This window comes from Cygnus olor, chromosome 4 (genome assembly GCF_009769625.2).
Source record: "Cygnus olor isolate bCygOlo1 chromosome 4, bCygOlo1.pri.v2, whole genome shotgun sequence".
Classification (NCBI taxonomy): domain Eukaryota; kingdom Metazoa; phylum Chordata; class Aves; order Anseriformes; family Anatidae; genus Cygnus; species Cygnus olor.
This window is the reverse complement of record NC_049172.1, coordinates 24,199,577-24,220,767: the sequence shown is the minus strand read 5'-3', so window position 1 is coordinate 24,220,767 and position 21,191 is coordinate 24,199,577. Positions and strand designations below refer to the sequence as shown.

At 34.8% G+C, this 21,191-nt stretch overlaps 1 protein-coding gene across 3 annotated transcripts in view; it reads right to left on the bottom strand.

Moving 5' to 3' along the window:
* Nucleotides 1-21,191, bottom strand: part of GPM6A (glycoprotein M6A) — a 118,403-nt gene that overhangs the window by 25,653 nt on the left and 71,559 nt on the right. For all 3 annotated transcript variants that reach the window (XM_040556069.1, XM_040556067.1, XM_040556068.1), the window contains one exon: nucleotides 12,270-12,462. In XM_040556069.1, coding sequence (XP_040412003.1) covers nucleotides 12,270-12,310 — 41 coding nt within the window. In that variant the 5' untranslated portion in view covers nucleotides 12,311-12,462. The remainder of the gene's footprint in view (nucleotides 1-12,269; nucleotides 12,463-21,191) is intronic.

The window sequence follows — 21,191 nt, the reverse complement described above, 5'->3', positions numbered from 1 at the left end:
TGGGCTCACATTTTCCCTAGTATTCCTTTTACTACTGTATTGAGAGAGATAACTCTCAACACACAATTTACAGTAACAAGGCTGGACAGCCCATTAACATATCTTTGAATTTGAATGGTTTTCAAGAGATTCAAAGTCAGATTCAAGTTTACAGTTGATATTTCAGATGTACAAGTGTGACAACAGTTTCACTGAATGCATCTTAAGCTTGCTTTATTCTCATAAAAACTCAGTTAAACTTATGACCTAGCTGGTGAGGGGTGGGATGGAATGTATAATAAATGAATGCTGTTAGCATCTGTTATAGCATTTTTCACAGGGCAATAACAGAAGGGTTCTGGGAATGAGAAAGAATATGTTTTTTTCCTTTATTTCCCAATAACAAAGTCCTCTCAGCTTCTTTCCACATCACTTTTCATTTTATAGACAAGTGAAAACCATGGTAAGTTGATATTTGTATGGAATAGATACAGAAATTATTCAAGATGGTGGAATAAATTTAGCACTGTTGACAGTATTAGATGATGAAAAGATGATAGTAATTCAGCTGGTGTAACACTGTTTTAACAGGGAAATTATGTTTTGAGCCTATCTTCCCATTACTGACAAAAGTTAAGTTACCGTAGGAAACAGACAGCAACTTTGTGACTATGCCATAGGATCTCTTCCAACTCCTACATTATACTCCTTATAAAGCGTGACCTCCATCGGAGGCTGAAGTATGGGAGTTATGCCACCAACAGCTCCTCACAGACCTCAGTGTGCCCAGTGCTGTAGAAATTACAAGGCAGCATTGCCTTAACAGGATTATGGCTTCGGAGAAGTCTCCAGAGACTATTTCACAGTCCTTGCAACAGCTCTTTAAACCATCTGTGCTGAGCCTCCCACTGAGCTGCTCATAACAAAAAGGGTACCAAAAGATCTCTGCTTTTTCCTCAGCCTTATGTGCAACTAAAGGAATAACTTTCATTTAAGCCTTCTACAAGGAAAATATAAATAGCTACACACTAACCAAATATAGAAATCAATTTCTTCCTGATATACACTCTACAGAGACAAGTAGGAAAATCTCCACTGATCAGGCTACATGAGATGAAGCAGCCAGACTTACTGCAAGGAGAAGGGATCTCATAAGATGCAAAGAGAAAGAAATAAACAACAGAAGTGAAATATTCACTCCACTACCTTTTAAGAAGTCAGATAGAATTGCATTGCAATATAACTATTAAGAATGCTATATTTAAAGAAAATATATTAAAACAGTAACAAGTTAATCACATATTCGTTTTGAAGACAGTGTTGGTATTAAAGTATTCTGCAGCATTTATATTAATGCTGCACATAAATTCACATAAACTTTGATCTTCCAATGAAATTATAATAGTTACTAAAATATAGACCCTGTAAAATGGAGACTGCCATTCTTTAAAAATAAAATGTAATTCTTTGTGAATGAACTCAGGGAGATTAATTGCCATCTATGTTTTAGTAAAGTCTCAAATGCTGCAGACGCAGCACCAGAGCAACCAGGGAGGTAAAGGGCAGAATGAACGATGAACAGAAGCCAGTGGGTGAGATGGACAAGGGCAAAGCAGAAGGACAAGCACAGCTCACAATTGTGCAGGCTGGAGTGGAAGGAAAGAGGTAGATAACAAGCAAAGAAAGCAGAGACAAAATTATAGAGGTAAATTCTGTGCTTCAGATGGTATTGGAAAGACATACATGTGAATACTAAGGATACTCTGAGAAGAACAATAAGAAATCTTGCATACTTATTCACTAAATGCAGGACTCCTGTGGTTATTACATAATGATATATTTACAGCCATGAAACATTTCTATAAAACAGTGAATTAAGATTGCAAAGATAATTCTGATTTTCACAAATTCAAGTTGATTCTGCTGTTGCTGGGTAGAATAAGCTGAACGATTATCTAAACATTAATAGTGAAAAGCATAGTGTAAGTATTGAAAGCTTTTTTTTCTTTTTTCTTTTTTCCTTTTCTTTTTTTCTTTTTTTTTAAAGAATAAGCTAAAATGTACTTTGCATATTGTCTTAATCACGAGGAGAATCTATGGGTTCCAGGCCTGATTTACACCACTGTTTTCAATTTGTGACAAGTCATTCTTTCAGTTTTTAACAATTTGCCTACTGCTGTGTCATTAATTATTCCATATTAAGCAGACTTCCTAATTTATTAATCTGAATCTGGATTCCATCCAACAAGACGAATATTAAAATAGTTGTAGAGAAAACGCTTAATTTCCCCAACTGAAGTCACTGATGGCAGCCATAAGTTCTAATATCTTAATGAACAGGTTGTCGCTGAGTACATAGTAGACTATCCCAGCAGAGACAAGTCAGAGGTGAGTGAAAACATTCTCAGAGAGATGAATGTGACAGATTTCCTACTGAGTATTTTTGTGGTGCTTTGACAAATACAAGATTGAAAAAGATATCAGCAAGCAATAAGATTAATTGATGAATGATCTTGTCTATGAGTAGAAGAAACTTTTGTGAAGAGTGCTAAAGAAAAATATTTTGTTGTTGAGACTCCTTCAATCAAATGAACACATAAGTAATTATTCCATCTTGTTATAAGTGCATTTCAATATTCAAAACTAGCTCCTGTTAACTATGTCTAGAAGTAATATTTTGAGCTTGAGAAACTTGTTGCTTCACTGGAGTAAATCAGTACTGCTCCACTATAATAAATGTGTTTACTACCCCAACAGATAAACCAAGAAGAACAGTTAACATTGGCTTTTAATATATTCCAAAAGGAATTACAATTGTAGGAACCCTGAAGCCTTTATACTATTCAGTCTAATCATGGTACATTTTCCACCCTCAGTTCTAAAGGTTGGCACTTAACTACTGCACACCACTATATACTTTTGTATCAAAATAACTTAATATTGTTTTGGAACAATCAACATATTATCTAGGGATACTTTTCTCTAATTTAGTTAAAATATGAACACATTCCAGACACTTATTTTCAGTTAAGAGCAACAACAACCACCAAAATTGCTCTATGACACGTGATTCTCATGCTGCCCAGAAAACCTTTTTATTTGAACAATGTATGTGTACATTTCAGCTGGAATGTATCAGAGGTTTTAAATGGTCTAGTCCACCAGTATACCAGGTATTACTGTGGAAGCAGATTTTTAGCATTTAGAATTCTGCTTCATATTTCTCTTCCTGAATCTATAACAAATTCTCCAAATACAGATAATGTCATTCAGTTTCCACAGGTGCATGTAATTGACACCAAACTGTATATTCAGTGAATGCAAGTAAATTCAGACAATTATACATATTTTCAATATAATAATTATAAAATAAGAAAAGTACAATACCAAAGCTATCAAAGACACTAAAAAACTAGTTAAATTATCACAATAAAATTTCTAATTTAAAATTGCAGCTTTTTTTTTATAGCTGGAATAGACAGTTTAGAAAGATGAGTACTGATTGTAATCATCACTACTAGTGTCAGTCAGTTTTGCTATTTTATTTTTTCCCATCACAAGGAACTTTAATCTTCACACCTAGAACGCACACTAATCTCTGTTACTCTGTAAGAAAGCAAAACTGGCCTTTGTGATGATCCTTTTGCCCCCAGACATACTGATCCTAAAAGGTTGAGAGACTGAGATAGCAACCTGTTTCCTCAGGCTATCTCCAGCTTTTAGAAACAGTTTTGCAAATGTGTTTTTTGAAAATAGACAAGATACAAGGTTTGTACAGGATCTACAGAAGTCATGGCTCATAGAAGTTTTTAATTTCTTAACATAAATTCAAGATAGTATTCACTTAAACAGTTTAAGCAAACAAGATAGTACGATGAAGCACAGGGGAACTGTTAGCAAAGGGAGGAGACAAGCAGACATTTTTTCCTTTTTTGAAGAAAAATATACAGTCAGCAGGGAGAAAGGAAGATTAATAGTCATGTACTACCTGCAGAGTAAGACTAAAAAACTCACTATAAATGAAGTAAGAGACTAAAATATCCTCAGTATGGAGAAGAGAAAAATGAAACTGGTAAGAAAATGTCAGCACAACTCCTTAAGGGATTTTTCAGAGATTAGGTTAATAAAAAAATCTAAACTTCTAAAATACAGGTGGAAAGAGAACAAAATTGGAATATAGGATGTTCAATTAGAGTTCATAGGAAAATGATAGAAGTAGAAAGAATTAAAAGCAGACAAAAGGTAAGAGCAATGAAGGCCTAAGAGTATTTATTTTTATTTAAGGAAGAAATAAAATTCACTAAAAAGAAAACAGGTTGAGTAATACGTCTTCTAGTTCTGTATTTCTGGAAGAACTTCTGTATAAAATCATATGCAAATTTGCTCAAAGATAAAGCACATTGTTAGGACTTTTCATTGTTAATGAAAAGACCATCATTTTAGAATATGCAAGACACACTTCCATTCTGCAAATGCCAAATTTTGTTATTTTACTCTGAAGAGCAGCCATGTGCCACTGTTTTTAACAGATTAATTTGTGAATATATGTTGTGTGTGTACAACTCAGGGTAGAATTCTGCATTCCTATACAAAGTCATTCTCCTCTAAAATTTTGATGGTTGCTTCCTTCATAGGAAATGGACAGTTGAGCTGAGATTTCAAGGAACACTTCCAAAAGCAGCAGAATTCACAGCCTAATGGAAGAGGAGTAATAGCAGCACAAACCACATTTCCACCCTTTGAATACTGTAATGTTCTTGGAACAGGAAAGGATCTTTAAATGTTTATTTAAAAATTTAAATGAACACTAACTGTTTGAGACCAAAACACAAAGTTTTGACTATAATGTGGATTAGAATGGGTGTCAAAGTTGTTTCTGATAATCTAGGCCTGTTCTGTCTTCTCACCTCTAGCAAAACTACTTTCCTGGAAAGAATTTTAAAGATGATTACTACAGAGGAAATCTGGAACTCTCCTTGCCTGAAGAAGGACAAAAATAGATTGGAATCAGTGCACAGCAACATGCAGACTTCCAGCAGAATTATATGATTCTATGATTATATGGTGTTATACTCTGTAGATATTTAATTCCTATTCAACTTTCCATAGGAACATAGCACAAAAAGACGTAGCAAATCCTACCACAGGATTTCTGTTTCATTATTACAAATGTAAACTTGGAGTCATGCACAGTAAACAGTAATAGGATAAAACCAATAACTTGATACTAAAAGTTTAGATTGGGATGGTAATGGTTAATTCTTCTCTTTTAAGATCTTTTGCACAAAGACCAGTTGTCTTGGTTTTTCATGGCACATAAAGAAGGATATAGCAATATGCACATTACATAGGTATATACATTTTCCATTTTATGTCTGTAAGATTAATTGTATAAAGTAAATTAGGATTAAATGGAAATAAAATTGCTTTAAAAAGTCATATGAAGATGAACTGCCTGCTCAGAAAGGCCTACTGCAAATGCTTCAAATCACAGGCACACAATGATAATAGTGAATCTAAATTCCAGACAACCAAGTAAAAAAATCTGCTTAACACAAATTAAATAATACATCTGACTGCTTAAAGCAGTGGACTGTGTTGGCACCGATGAAGACTAAAAAATTCTGTATGTATTCTCTGCTGCTATTAACATGTGCTGCTAAGAATTCCGTTATTCAACTGTTTCATGAAACGAGAAGCACATTTTTTCAGGTACCTTCCAAATACCACACTTTACTTACATAGCTACTGATTTTGCTTTTAACAGAACATTAGGCTATAGATGCATATGCAGCAAACGTTACTTTTAATCACTGTATAGTCTTGAGAAGGTCATATTCTCAAGTGCTGGCGTGTTTTGTCGTATTGGGCACATCTACTAAATGATACCAGATCTGGACTGCTATGTTTTGCATCTAACCCTTAATATGCTGTTTTACTTTCTACACGTGACTGAACTATTCCAGGGAAATAGTGTCCTCCTTAAGTAAACTGCACTCTTTTGAATGGAAAATGCAACCTTCAATGATATTGTGCTCTCAGTGATGGTTCGAAATTAACAAGGTACATAGGTCAAAGATAGGCTTTCCTTGTAGAAAGGATTTCATTCTCCTACACACAGTCAGAATCCAGACACAAGACCTCACACAGTGCTGTTAGTGGGAACTCTTATCAGCCTCATTAGCATTTTTACTGCTGACCTGAGTGAAGGTCAACCTTCAGCCTTTCAGCAGGAGGGATTATGAGCTCATCCCCACTAATGTTTTGGCTCAGGAATGGATTTTTTTTTCTTTTTATTGTGAGTCCCTCAGACATCCCCACTTATTGGGATATGATTTGCATTGTGTTTCAGAGTGTACAATATGAATTCCTTTGCAATGAAACTAAATAGGATGTATGCTCCAGGAGTGCTCCTTCTGAACTCCAGGTGCTAATGGATGTTCAGTGCATTGTATCAGACATAACTTCATCCAAAATAAATCTCTGAAATGAATATTGTACAAACAACAAGACATTAGCACCAAGCATTTAGGTCTACCCATCAGTTTCTATAGGGCTGATACTACCTACAACTCCATTATGTAGATATAATATACATATATATAAATAAATACTATATATGCATAAATATAATATAAATATATAATATATGCATATATTATATATAACATAAGTTCAAATTTAAGCACTGGACTTTTGTAACAGAACAAACACATATAGGGAAAAACAGTATTATTGCATGTTAAATATATGACTAAAACAGAAATATCACATGATCTAATGCAAATATTTATAAACATATTTCATATCAGTTACTCTTTACTGCAGATCTCTCTGTAATACTTTTCACAGTATTCCATTAATATTAAGGCAATATTAATGATAAAAAGACTACTTTTAGTGGTACCAATATTTAACTTGCGATAACTGCAAAACCAACAAAAACAAAGAGAGGATAAGAATAGCATTCCTTCATCTACCTGAGAAAACAGTGTTTTCAAACAGTAAGGGGTAGATATAAAAGCTTCCATGAGTGCTCTTATTCTTCCTCAAATCAAAACAGCTGCATACACTATTTTACTAAGTAATATCCTTTTAACAAACCATGACTATACACCAACTAGTTACTAACAACCATCAAACCTGGACACTTATACAACCAAATCTGGGACTTCTGCATTTTGAAAAGAAGGAAATTTTTAGCTGTAAGAAGATGGCTCCTGTGAATTATCCATAGCAGTTCCAATAGTGAGAATAGTGAATACAGATTTACATATAGTAACTTCATTTAGTATACTATTTGGTATTGCACCTTTAAAAGGAAGTGAATTTACAATGACCTGAATTAGTTCTACCTGTAGTAGGAAAATGTTGCTAATGATACTGTCAGGAAGGTTTCTTCATATTCTACTCTAAGAGCATGATTCCCTTGTTTCACAGCCTATATATCACAAACGTGACAGATGGCACCAACTGGCCCTGCACACTAAAAAGAAAGAGCTGTGAAAAGTTACTATTGGGATATACAACAAACACACCTTGTGCTGCTGATTGCCTAAAACTATCTTCTGAAATTTGCTCCAAACACCAGAAAAACGTGACAATTGAATTCACACAATATAGTTTTGGACAATTGTCCATCAATTTCTCCTGCCTTTGGAATCTTATCTAAGTCAGCTATTAAGTGAACCTAGCATCCATTACTTCACAGATATATTGTTCAATGCAGTTTATTAAGCCAGCAGAGAAATGACTGAACACCACATCTGCCTGAAGCAGATTTTCCAGTTTCAGTGAAGCCTGCAGAGTTGTTAAATTGCCAAAGCGGGCAACATAAACCATTGACCTTAGAGTTAAAATATCATAAAGGCAGTTTTAAGCGTAAATTAAACCACCATATTTATGTTTTTAGAATCCTTCTGAATTACAAGGAGCTAAAATATCCACTCTACTTTCACTTGGAGGAATTTGCGTCCCAACCACAGCTTATGATTTCTGTATATTAATTCCCTGAACTTCTTCACTTGGAGGGAAAAAAAAAAAAAAAAAGAGGAAAAAAATAACAAAAACAAAATAATGTATCCCCTAAAAAAGTGATAAAGTTGATAGTGAAGAAGTCTGGGAATGAAGTTTCACAAAAGTGATTCAGAAAGCAATGAAGCGATGTAGTAGAAGGTAGTCCTTATCAAAAGTCCACTCATTGACAATTCAAAGTGTTTTGATGGTTTTAGTTTTCAGTAAACATCCAATTTATTAAAGGTCCACACATTTAGAAATGACTGTAAAGAGAGAAGATCTACCCTCAGCTCTGCGATTTTTGAATATATTCTCTCTCTGTAAGGACTACCTGTTTGTACAATATGTACATGTGTTCTCGTGTATTTTAATACTTTTGATTTCTTTTAATTTTCAAGAGTTTAGAATATCTGATTTACCCACACCACTTTGAAGAATTTCAAATCAGGCTGTAATCTAGTACTCTGAGACAAAATTGCTTTTACAACATCCTTGTTACTTTTTATAACCTATTGGTTTTAGAACCATATTATAGACCAAGACTGTTTTTTTTGTTTGTTTTCCAAACAAGTAATCAAAAGAGCATTCATTACTGTAACCCATTGCTATAAAAGCACTATTTCTACCCTACCCAGCATCTCTGCAGGAAGTTTCCAGTATCTTAAAGTATTAACAATGATTACTGCATATTTTAACTTGGGAAATCATCAATTTGAGGAAATTGGTTTAACTGTCTGGTATTTAAGGAATTTTAAAACCAGCTGGAAAACCCACTCTTAATCTTTCAAAATTATGAATATTTAATACTCATTAATATTTTCAAAGCAAATATGAACTGCAGCTGGTATGTACAACCTGACCAAGGGTTCATGAATCTGGAAGGAAAAAACACGTATGCTCTGCTGAGCTAGTGCTCACATTGCCTCTTTTGCCTCACAGGGCTGCTGCTTTTGGCTGAAGCCTCAAGGGGAGGTCCCTCCAAGGGGACTTGAAGGCCTCATTATAGGTTTTAGTTAATTAAACCCCACCCAAGCATCAGAACAATGTGTGGGATGTGGGCCATGAGCTGCTTCTCATGGGGCTGGTAGGGCAGGATTGTGGCCAAGGCCCATCCCAGCACCCCAGCAGGGGACAGCCCTAGCCCCATCACCAAGTGTCCCTGTGAGGGACCAAGGGCTGCGTTGAAATGGGCAGGGTACAGGGAGGCTGGGCAGGGGCAGTAAGGGTGGGTAGATCCCTCATGGCCCTGACACCGAGTTTTTGCTGCTGTTACTGTGACACTGACCTTTCTGAATGGCTTTGTTGTGCTTTGGCTTTTCTTTCCAGGCACATAAAGTGTGCTTCAGACCTCCTTTGTTTATTCTCTAGAAAGAAGCTCCATTCGCTATAGGGGTCTGCTCCTTCTTTTAAATTGCAATGAGAAACTATATTGACAAAGATAAAGGATGTTTTGTGAGCTGTTATTCGAGCTCAGAACAAACACAGTTGTGGTCACAGCTAAAAAAGCCCTTCTCTCTTACCACCTGCACAAGTAGTTCTCAGATATGGATTGATTTTTATCCTGAATGACATTTTAAATCCACCATGCTAATAAATATATATAGACAGCAACCATAAGCATGATGAAACAGAATCTAACACATTTCACTCCACTGCAGCATTTCTCTCACACATTTATCACTGAGGGATAGGCTTCAGGTCAGCCTGACACAGTTCAGAGCAGCAGAAACATTAAGAGACAAAATGTCTTACATAAGCTAAGTGTAATTTAGTAGAACAACCTGCTAGATCTTTTTATTCTTATTATTTGTAAACAGAAAAAAAAAAAAAAAGTTGTATTTCCATTTAAGTATGCATAGTTATAATAATGTAGAAACTGCACTGCTTGTTTCTACTTACACATTGTTTTCTTTTTTTGTTTGTTTGTTTGTTGGTTTTTTTTTTTTGGCCTTTTGAAAGAATAGAGTTACTGCAGGGCTTTTGCATTCCCAACTGTTAATCAATAGTTATGACAAAATACCAAGCACTGCTTCACCCTATGATATTATTTATAAAGCAGAGTACTGTCTGTTTAAGCCTGTAAAAATTTGACAATTGTAAATTTCCTAGAAAATCAGTTTATCCAGTTACCAACAATGGCTCATCTGCTTTTAAAAATATTACCTTCTCCTCCCTTTAAGACATAATTTTAGAGATATCTTTCACAAATGAATAAACTGATTTTTTGATCCTAGTATGTCTTTCAAATAAATATTTGGTTTTAGTAAGTCTTTAAGTAAACCAATGAACAAGCCAGAAAGCTCCCGGCAAAGCCAAGAAACTAAATGACAAGAAAAAAAAAATCACCTTTACACTCTCTTAATCATTTCCAATGAAGTTTGAACAATATCTCCAGTTTGATATTTTCAGTTATCTGATAGAGGGAAGCTAGAAAACTTGCTGTAAAGAGAAAGCATTGATTTGTGGCTGTTCTGCACTAATGGCTTCCTAGGGACTAATAAAATAAGTTAGAGCCTAATAAAAAGACTGATCTTTCATTCAGGATAACAATGAACCTTAGCTGCCAAGTCAAGTTAGACCCATTATTCTAAATGACAAGTCAAAAAGCTCAAAGCAGAAGTAACATACTTCCGATCAACCTGATATATTATCATACAAGAACATTTAAATTCCTCAGTCCTAGACAGAAGAAATTTGGATGCGGTGAAGCAGTCATGTACTTATTTAGTAAATTCCTCCTTCTGGCTACTAATTCCACAAATATTGGTAGTGTTCACAAAGAAGCTTTGGGAAGGATGTTGACATAGCACTGCACAAGTCAAGAGATTTCAGATTCAGACTGTACACCTCTCTTTTTCAGTTTCCTATCTCAAACAATGGATATAAAAGAGTAAGAACTGGCAAGACAATAGGATAATTCCCCATTGCTCTTTCAGCATCTGGGACTTCCTGAGCTGGATAAGTCTATATGCCATTAGAAACTGTCAATGGATTTGTTTTCCAAGATTATCCATTATTTCCAAGATTTCCCTTGAAACCATATAAGATTTTGGCATCCACAGTATCCGATTAGTTCCACAGGTCTGCTATACAATTGAAAAAACATCACTTCTTGTGCCTTTTGAACCTGACACCTGCTAGTTTCCTCTGATACCTCCTACTTGTACTGGAAGAGAGACAATATATCCTTACTTTCTTCAGAACATTTACAGACCTCTTACTCACCTTTTCTCTAGCTCTAGGGTAATTAATGTTTAACCATATAGCCTCTACTACAGAACTCTAATCATTCTTTTTTGCCTTCTTTGGTGTATCAAAGTTGGGAGGACAAGAACTGTGCACAGTATTCAGGATATGGATGAAAGATGGATTTATACCATACATTTACCATTATAAAATTCTCTGTTTCTCTATGACTTTCACAGTAATCCTTGTATTTGATTTGGCTTTTGAAAACAGCTAAGCACTGAGTTTACATGGAAGTATCCATTGTAAGATATCAATGTTTTGATGGATGATCAAATCATTTCTCCAAAAAAACGTATAAGGAAAATGTTTACAAAAGTGTGGGTAGGATTCTTCAGCTTTAGTTAGGAATACTAGCAGCCAGATATGAAATTGGATTTCAAATACCCAGGAAAATCATGTTTTAGTGAGACAATAAGATTATAATGTTTAGAGTAAACTTCTTTATTAAATGTTATTAATCTACTTAAGTGAAGGAGACTCCCAACAAAAGTAACATTGAAAATTTTTCACAAAGGCTTTCCAGAAATAAGTTTCAAGAGTAGCAAAGCATGAAAGCTTCAGAATAGATTAATTCTAGGTAAACCAGAGGCAACAAAAGTTTGACACTACAAGCAGTAAGGTTCTGCACAACACTTCAGTTACTTCCCTATTGCATTCATTCCCAGAACTAATCTGTTACTTGTTATACACTCCTGCTTCATTTGCTTGGACTGCAGAGTAGAAAATTTTACACATTTCAGCAAATAAATTATCACAGGATAAAAACAAACATGTTGTGTGGAACAGGCCTGTCAATATATGAAGTACTTTTAGTATTAAATGATAGTAAATTGCATTAAAAATTGTTTGTAATTAGTAAAATATATCAGCTCTATCAAAACTTCATCTGAGCTTATCCAACATTAGATAATTCTTTCTATGATTTTTATTACAACAAAATTTATTGAGTTAAATTTATATGCCACATGGAATTTTTCAGCAGTTTTCACAGAAAAGGGAAAAATTAAAATAAAGTATTAACTTACATGGTAAAGACATCAATAACATCTCCTGCAACTCTTGTCATCTCAAAGTAGGTTTGCAGAATGTTGACAGTTCCTGAAAGTGCTTCATGTCCACAACCACAGAACAGCGCGACGCCAGCATACAGCAAGATGGTAGCAATTAAAGATGCATAGGGAATACCTCCCAGGCATTTGATGCAACACTCAAAGCACCCTACATGAAAAGAAAGTTGTGTGTTAACATATTATATCAACGAAGGAAAAAAAAAAAAAAAAAAAAAAAAACTTTTTCTCGTGAGAAATGCTTCTGAAAAGTGAAGAGATATTTGATCAGGTATAATAACCCATAATTTCAGAAAAATCTGTGAGAGGACAAATGTTAATTGAACTTCTGAGTTTTCTCAGTTGATACTTGACCTATTAAATGTAGAAGGCCAGCTGATTAACATGAAATTTTAAACAGCTAGTTCCTTGTACAGTTTCATGTTTTTACTCAGAGCAGATTATTGTCAGTTCTAGGTTATTCCAATATTCACAATTCAGCTGTTGGATTACTGAGGAGGATCCTCAATAATAGGGAACCACAGAGAGTATCCTATTCAATTCCTTCCATCACCATAGGTTTACTCCATTTCTTTCATTTGCACATACCAACAACAGAATTTCTCTACCCCATAGCACCATTTTGAGGGTGTAACCAAGTGTTCACTTGCCGAAATACCTCACAATAATAGATGAAGATATGCACTCAAAAGGCACAGATTAACAAACAGTTGTAGAAGCTGAATTTTCTTGCCGCTTATTTGACCTTCCTAAGTGAGGGCAATTGCTCTTGATTTATACCGGGACAACCTTTTCTCCAGCCATCGATCTCTAAATTGATGCTTAGTTCCACAACAAACCCTCTCCCCAGCATGCCTGCTCAAGTTTCTGGCACTACTTTGCCTAGTTTGACAAACAGCTTCACAAATGCAAAATCTCTACCAAATCTCCCCAGTTCCATAGCAACTTTTACATCCTGTAGAGCCCTGCCTATTACCTTCTGGAAGGACAGAAAAGGCAGGAACCTGTGGCAGAGGTAGAGCAGACAGCATTGCAAATGAGTAAATACTCATTTTAGTCATTTACAATGAGTAAATACTCATTTATCATTTATCTAGCTCTTTCACAGGCCTACTACCTTTCTCAATACTTACTTAATGAGTAATTCTAGGGTTTTCAGTGTTGTCAAACCAACACAAAACTAAAGAAAAGCAATGAATCTTACGAATAAGATTTTAAAATGGATATCACGTATCATTCATAAACCACAAAAGGTAATGAGCTGTAGGTAACATTTGCTCCAATTCTTTTCTTTAAGCTGTTCAGAATGAAAATAGCTGTTTAATAACAGAACAATAGAAATGCTATTTTAACTAGCAAAATGCTATTGAACCACCAGTACAGAATCTGACTCAGCTGTACCATGTATGTATATGTCTGTATGACTGACAGCCATTCAGAGCTCTGAGCACCATATTCACAAGGTAGCTACAACACACAGACACAGAAATAATTACTAGAAAAGATTTTTAAAAGTGTACAGGGTTTTGATGTTTGTTTTCCTCTGGAAATAGAGGCACCAGTACTTTCAAACTGTTTACTCTGCAAAATGAGCCTATTCAACCTCATACAGTTCAGCATTTACACTTACTACTCTTAAATTTAGCCATATTTTCCCTCAGGCAAAAATCTAGATCTGCTGGGACTATGTATTTCTACACAAATGATAGGAAGTAACCTAAAGTACCATTCTTCTTTAGTACTTGAAACATGAAGCACTGCATTGATCATTTTTTTTATGTCATTCCACAGAGAAAATGTAATAGTAAAATACATAGTTTTTGACAAGACAAGGAATTTTATTTTATGTGGATAATGTTGAACTCCAAATACTGGCTATATTTAGCTACCAAAATTAATGTTTCATCTCATACATCCATTAGCCAGTCAGAGAAGATCTCATAGGCAGCTACCTCAGCTCCTCTTAGTAGAATCTTTACCGTCTATTATTAGTAATACTCCTGGTATAGGTATACAAACTTCTGTTTTAAAAGGCTTGTAAAGTGTTCTTTACACAGGCTTTGTCTAGACAAATCTGTGCACTACGCTTCTAGTTTACACTTTTTGTGTGTATGTGTGCAAGTATTCTAACATACCTCCAAGTGCACCAGCCAACTTAATTTGACCTCATCTGTTTATGTGATCTCTTTTCTACATTAAGGAAAGAAATGATTCAGACCTTGAGCAGAAGCAGAAGCTGTGACTGTGATTTGCTAATTATCCACACAAATCGCATCATCACAATCACTTCCTTTTTTGTGCTTCAGTGATATGTGAACTCTTTCTCCTCAGTGCAGGATATATAACTGACAAATAAAACAAAATACATTTCTGGACAGTTCATTTAAAAATAAATAAATAAAAGATATTCAGGACCTACATCTCTTGCCACATCAATCTGTGAAAGTGAAGTATAAAACAGTGATATAATAACAGAATGAAATTATGATACTGTCTTCCAAGCAAGCTGTTAAGAAAACATATCTTGCCCAGAATTCTATGGAAAAATAAACACAGAAGAAAAAATAAACAGAGAGTACAGAGGTATATTTTGGGTTTGCATTGTTCTGCCTTCAGAAGGCATTTCCAGATAGAATTTCTAAGAGAGTCCAGTATTGATTAATCACAGATTAATCACAGATACAAGTGAGCAAGTACCTCTGAAGATCATATAACATTCTAATGACATTTGTTCTTAACTTTTTTTTTTAATTTTTCTTAAAGACTTTTCTATCTAATGTTAGTTGACAGAACAGTAGAGCCCAAATAACATGAACTACAGAAACTTGAAATGTAAAACAGAGTAAGAAATTCTTCCTTGCCTTCTATGCCTGGCTAAGCATGCACTTTTTCATATCTAGATTTGTACCAGCTGACACACAGTTTTCATGACAAATCAACTCAAATACAGTTTCCCAGATAACCATGAAACATACAGATTTAGTTCTGAATTTTGCTAAGCCAGCCTTAACCTCATGAAGTAGAGCTACTCTTATGTAATATTTGACTTGATAAATACATCCATCAAAACATGCAATTCTGGAAAAAAAAAAAAAAAGAATTAAAAAGGCAACACATTTTTTCTCAGATCTAATATAAAAAAAAAAAAAAAAAAAAAAAAAAAAAAAACCACTAAACTTATTATTCAACACGTGGCATGACTTCTTGGTCTGAAACTGTTCTCCATAACATTTTACAGGTCTGTCCCCAAGAAATATTCAGCAAAACAAATGGACATCAGATAAAATAGATTCCTACCTCTTTCCTTCTTTCTTTCTTTCTTTTTTTAATATTCTGCTTATAAATCAGTACCATATTTCAAATAGCACCATATTCCCCAAAGATTTTTTAAACATCATTTCAATTTCCAGAAGTTATTTTGTGCTTAGAAATTCCTGACTCAGAACTAAAACTTTACTTGAACAAATATACTAAGGCCAATACTGTATTTGCAATCTATGAATCAAGTCCATTATGATTTCCTTTCAATCTTTAAAAATGTGCATGGAGTAGAAATTCCTCTAATATAACCTGGAGTATGACCAGTCTTTGTCTCAATGGTGAAGTAAATTAAATTACATGTTCATCAAGCATGTTCATGTGTACATGTTCAGATTCAGGATCTGAAATCAGTTTTACAGCTTAGTCACATCTGCAAAAATACCAGACATTATTTACACATTTAGTGGTTTTCACTGTAAGGAATAAAAAAAAATCTGCTGAATAATGAGGAACATGAGTATCACTCAGTAATGACAAAAATAAATACAGATTTTCATATGATGAAAATTGTATCTTCACTTCCTCATCTTCAAGTTGTGTGATCAAAATATTTGCTTGAATTAGCACATGGTATTTGGAGGTTTCAGTTGTATATTTATATTTTGTCATGGAATTTTCCTTTGGCCTTCATACAAATTGTGTTTTAATTTTACCTAAGAAAAAAGAGCCTGCTGACCTGGAAGCTCTAACTACTTCACAGCAGAGTAACAGGCAGAAGCACTCCAACTCTCTTGATATTGTCCCAAGTACAGAAGACAAGGCATTTGAGATATAGCTTACTTAGCAAAGCTGTAAATATGAGGAAGCACCATTTCAGAATCAATCAGCAAAGACCGTCCTTGTATTGTGATTTGGAAAACGTGTGTTGCAGACATATCTTGCATGATTGCCCTCTAGCTGTGAACCATGGTCATTCACAGAATATGTCTTCACTTTGCTCCCACCCTCCACCATTATACCAGAACTACTAGAAACAAGAAGAAAACTTGTTATATCAAATACTAACAACTAAAGTACCTTTCTTTATCTGAATCCAGAGATGTTACTCCTTTAAATTTGGTTTCTATGAAAATGTTTACTGTTAAAGAATTACCTATCCAGCAAATAAAAATGACTTTTACCACATAGTTAATTCTGAGAAGAAGAGTAAGAATGTAGAAGAGTACTCCGTGTAGAAGAGTAAGAATAATGCACACAGAAAAAATCTCAAGAGGATTTTCAGGAAAAAGACAATTAATTGCAAGAAAATACTAAAATATGCAGGTATCCTCTTGCACATTAAATTCTGTAATTTTACTGGACCTACTTTGACTTGTTATCTTCTTAGAGTGACTGGATGATAGATAATCAGAAATTATCTAGTATGGAAATTCAAAATGTTACAGTTTAGGCCTTTGTAGTCATCCTACAGTGAACAGTTGCATCAGTTGCTGCACTCAACATGGGATGAAGGCTAAGAGGAACTGTGAAAAGACTTTTGTTTATTGAGATGTAGAATTTCTGGAAACAGATTAAAATATCTAAGATTGTACCTTCTCACAACTACTGCAATGCATGTTTGCTAGCACGTATCCCACTGGCCAAAAAGACAACTTCAAGCAGTGTGGGTGTAGTCTGATCATGCTGGATATTGAGGACAACTCATTTCTTCAAATGTCTCGCTTTATATTAACTGGCATTAAAAATATTCTGGAAATCACCATTGTGCACTGGTTAGGATAACGTGATTATCCAGAAAACTGCAGGAAGGATCAACGTCTCAGCAACTTACCACCAGAAGCCACTTGTTAAGGTCTCAGACCTCCACAATTGTCCCTCCCTAGAAATATAATTTCACACAACTCATCCAATAATAAAAAGAAACAAAAGTTTTTCTTTCTTTACTGACTGTGCTCTGGTTCTCTAACTTATTGAAAGCTTCAGTCATCAAAGGAATATGACAAATTATTTAAATGATATTGTGATTATCTCAGCATGGATCTGGAAAGTACCCACACACAGGCCACAATAACAACAATAATATTGCAGTGTAAAAAACCAGAATTTTGCATCATATTTACTGCCAAATTTTGTCTTCAGGTTACAAACAGAGCTTTCAGCAACATGAATAGATTATAAAACCCTTTAAAGCCTGTTTCAAATGAAAAATGACAAGAAAAATGATCTAAATACAATTAAATAGTCTAAAAATGAAGTGTTAAGAGACTGCATAAACTGAATATATATGTGAGGAATCTTCTAGTGACAAAAGGCACATAGTTTTATTGCCATCTTTAAGAATTGATGTTTTCTTAAGGGGCTAAATGCTGAAATAGTTGAAACTAAAGCAGTAAAGGTGAACCGTTTGGTACTTCAGCGTACCTTAAATTCCAGAAAATGTTTGGAAACTTGCCTGCAGTCATTGCAATAAAAGGAATAAAGGGGTCAAAAGCTAAGGAACCTAGCTTAGTTCTTAGTTCTTAGTTCAGCTCCATTCTAGCATTATTTTATTTTATCCTCAGTAGGCTCAAAGAAATAAAACTGAAATAGTCAACTAATTATTTACTCTATCCTATGCCAATGTAAGATTTTTCTGCACTTGTACTTGAAAAGTAAAGACTTACAGGTACTTTGATATATATATGTATACACACACACACACATATATCTAAATATGATAAAATACATTTTATTTTTATATGAATTCATCTTAAATTGGTCGGACTTACAGTGGTTTTAATTAAATCAAATTTTGAGATATTTTAGTTGGAAATTTTGGAATTAAGACCAACTTAGGTCAGTAGTCCAATGTGAACCCAAATGTCCCATAAAATGGAAGATTTTTTTCTTTTACGTTTGCAAAACCTCCTTGTGAAAGTGCCAACAACAGTTAAAAGGGAAAAATGCATTGGAAAGCAATTTTTTTTTCTATGGGAAAACAGTAGCACAGTCACCACCATGACCTTCAAAGAATTGCTTTACAAACCAATTTAAGACTACCTTTTTAATTCTAAGTGCATGTACAGATTGTGACATTATTTCTGTTCACAATTATTTTCATTGAGAAGTGTGGGGAACTGTAGGTTATAGAGCATTTTAATAATACTATTAGTACAAAACAAAACAAACAAACAAACAAACCAAAACACTCCCTCACTCATATTGATAGCCTCTTGTTCTGAGTCTTGGATAACAATGGCAACTAAAACCTAACAAGGGCAACAGAATTTGTAATTTTTTTACACTACTTAAAATTAGCTATAATTTCATCCAGAACTGTCCCTTGTTTTTATTAACTACTCAAAATTCCAATTGCAATTACAGATTGAAAAAAAAAAAAGTATTTGCTAGAGAAAAAAACTCAGATCAGTAAGATCATTAATAATCCATCACAGTACATTCTATATCAGATGTATAAATTAGATTTGTATTTTCATCAGATGCCTTCAACATATTTGTTCAATTATATTCAAGGTAATTAAATCTCAAATGGATTGCTTAAACGGGTTCCAAATAATTCAGTTTTAACGCAAAGTGGTACTAATATGAAATATGCTTCCTAGTCAAAAAGAAGAAATATTATTTCAAGAAGCCCACAATAGAATAACTGTGCTGTTCAAACAACTATAAACCCACCTGTCAGAGAGATCTATAATTTCTATGTTACCACCATCTGATATAATAAACTTCCAAAGACAAATTAAAGATGTATATTTGGGCTAAAAGATATTTAAAAAACAGTTTCAACTAAGTTTAAAGACACATCTAAATTTAGTAAACATGGTTTTAATTCCTACCAAGCACACAGCATGGCAATTTACACAGCAAGCAAGAAAAGGTACTTTCTTTCTCCTAGATTAGGAGTCACATATATGCCATTACTTATCCCAGAGATAACAAACATGTTTCTGTTGTGTTCCATCCTCCTGAACTACACTGAAATCTGAAAAAAATGGCTGCCTCTTTTCCTGGGAAACTGATACAGATTTGGATATGGGTAATATATATACATAGTTCTATCATAATTTTCAGCATGGAATAGAAATAAATTAATATATATGTATCTACACTGAATTGAATATATCTACAAAAGTAAATAGGGATTAACCAGCACATACTGAGCCCCCCACCCCTCAACCCCCTCCCAGAGTACTGTGTTCAGCTCTGGGGCCCCCGACACAAGAAGGACATGGAAGTATTAGAATAAGTCCAGAGGAGAGCCACAAAGATGGTCAAGGGGCTAGAGAACCTCTCCTGCAAAGACAGGCTGACAGAGTTGGGGTTATACAGCCTGGAGAAGAGAAGGCTCCAGGCAGACCTTAGAGCAGCCTTCCAGTACCTAAAGGGGGCCTACAGGAAGGCTGGGGAGGGACTCTTTGTCAAGGAGTGTAGTGGTGGGACAAAGGGTAATGGATTTAAGCTGAAAGAAGGTAGATATAGATTAGGTATAAGGAAGAAAATCTTTATTATGAGGGCGGTGAGGCACTGGAACAGGTTGCCTAGAGAAGTTGTGGATGACCCATCCCTGGAGGTGTTCAAGGCCAGGTTGGATGGGACTTTGGGCAACCTGATCTAGTGGGAGGTGTCTCTGCCCATGGCAGGGTGTTGGAACTGGATGACCTTTAAGGTCCTTTCCAACCCAAGCCATTCTATGATACAACAATTTCACTGGATCTTTCATCTTGGCCATATTCCAGCAATAATCAATGTTGGGAATACAAAAATTCATATTCAGTCACACTAGCCTGTACTCCTTCATCAGGCCAGATTTTTTATGAATAAATAGCTTGTTGGCTTCCTCTGTGGCACCAAAGTACTCTGATAAAATATGTTTTGTACTTGGACATCTTCCTAACAAATGATGAGAATTACTAGATACCAAAATGTCAACAAAAGAGCAGGCTACATGATTTGCCCTTCTTAGCAGAACACAGATCTAAGCTATTACGATAGCAGAGAATCAATGGTTTGGCAGTAGAGGTTCATAATGAATCATGACCAAAGGCCTAGATTTCATGTAGTGAAGATGCATTTAAAGCTTTGGCTGGGTAACATCACAAAGAGCCACTCTCCGGACCTCTTCTACTACACAAGTCTTGGCAACATGGGAAAACTATCTTGAATTGACTGGAACGACATGTTTAAAGCAAAATGCCTTATCAACCTTGCTAGTCAAACTGGAATTTAGCCTTTCTTTTCATCACTTTTTTTATTATTATTATTATTATTATTTGACAGGTAAATGGTCATCCTACATGCTGTATGCTTCCTTTAAGGTACCAGTGCCACCTTTCCCAACCCTGTCATTTGTAATTGTGACAAAGAACTTAAATAAGTGAAAGCTCCTGGCTGCACATCTCACAGCTTGTCAAGGAAATTGGCTCAGTTACCATTTAGGTGCCTACACAAGCCTCCATTTAGTAAGGTATTGAGCATGTGCTTGACTGTAAACATGTGGCCTGTCTCATCAACTTAAAATCAAATTAACACTATAACTTCAATAAAATAGACAGAAAAGGAGACAAATATCTGACAGATATCAGAACAGGAGACAGATAGATAGATATCACAACTATGTCC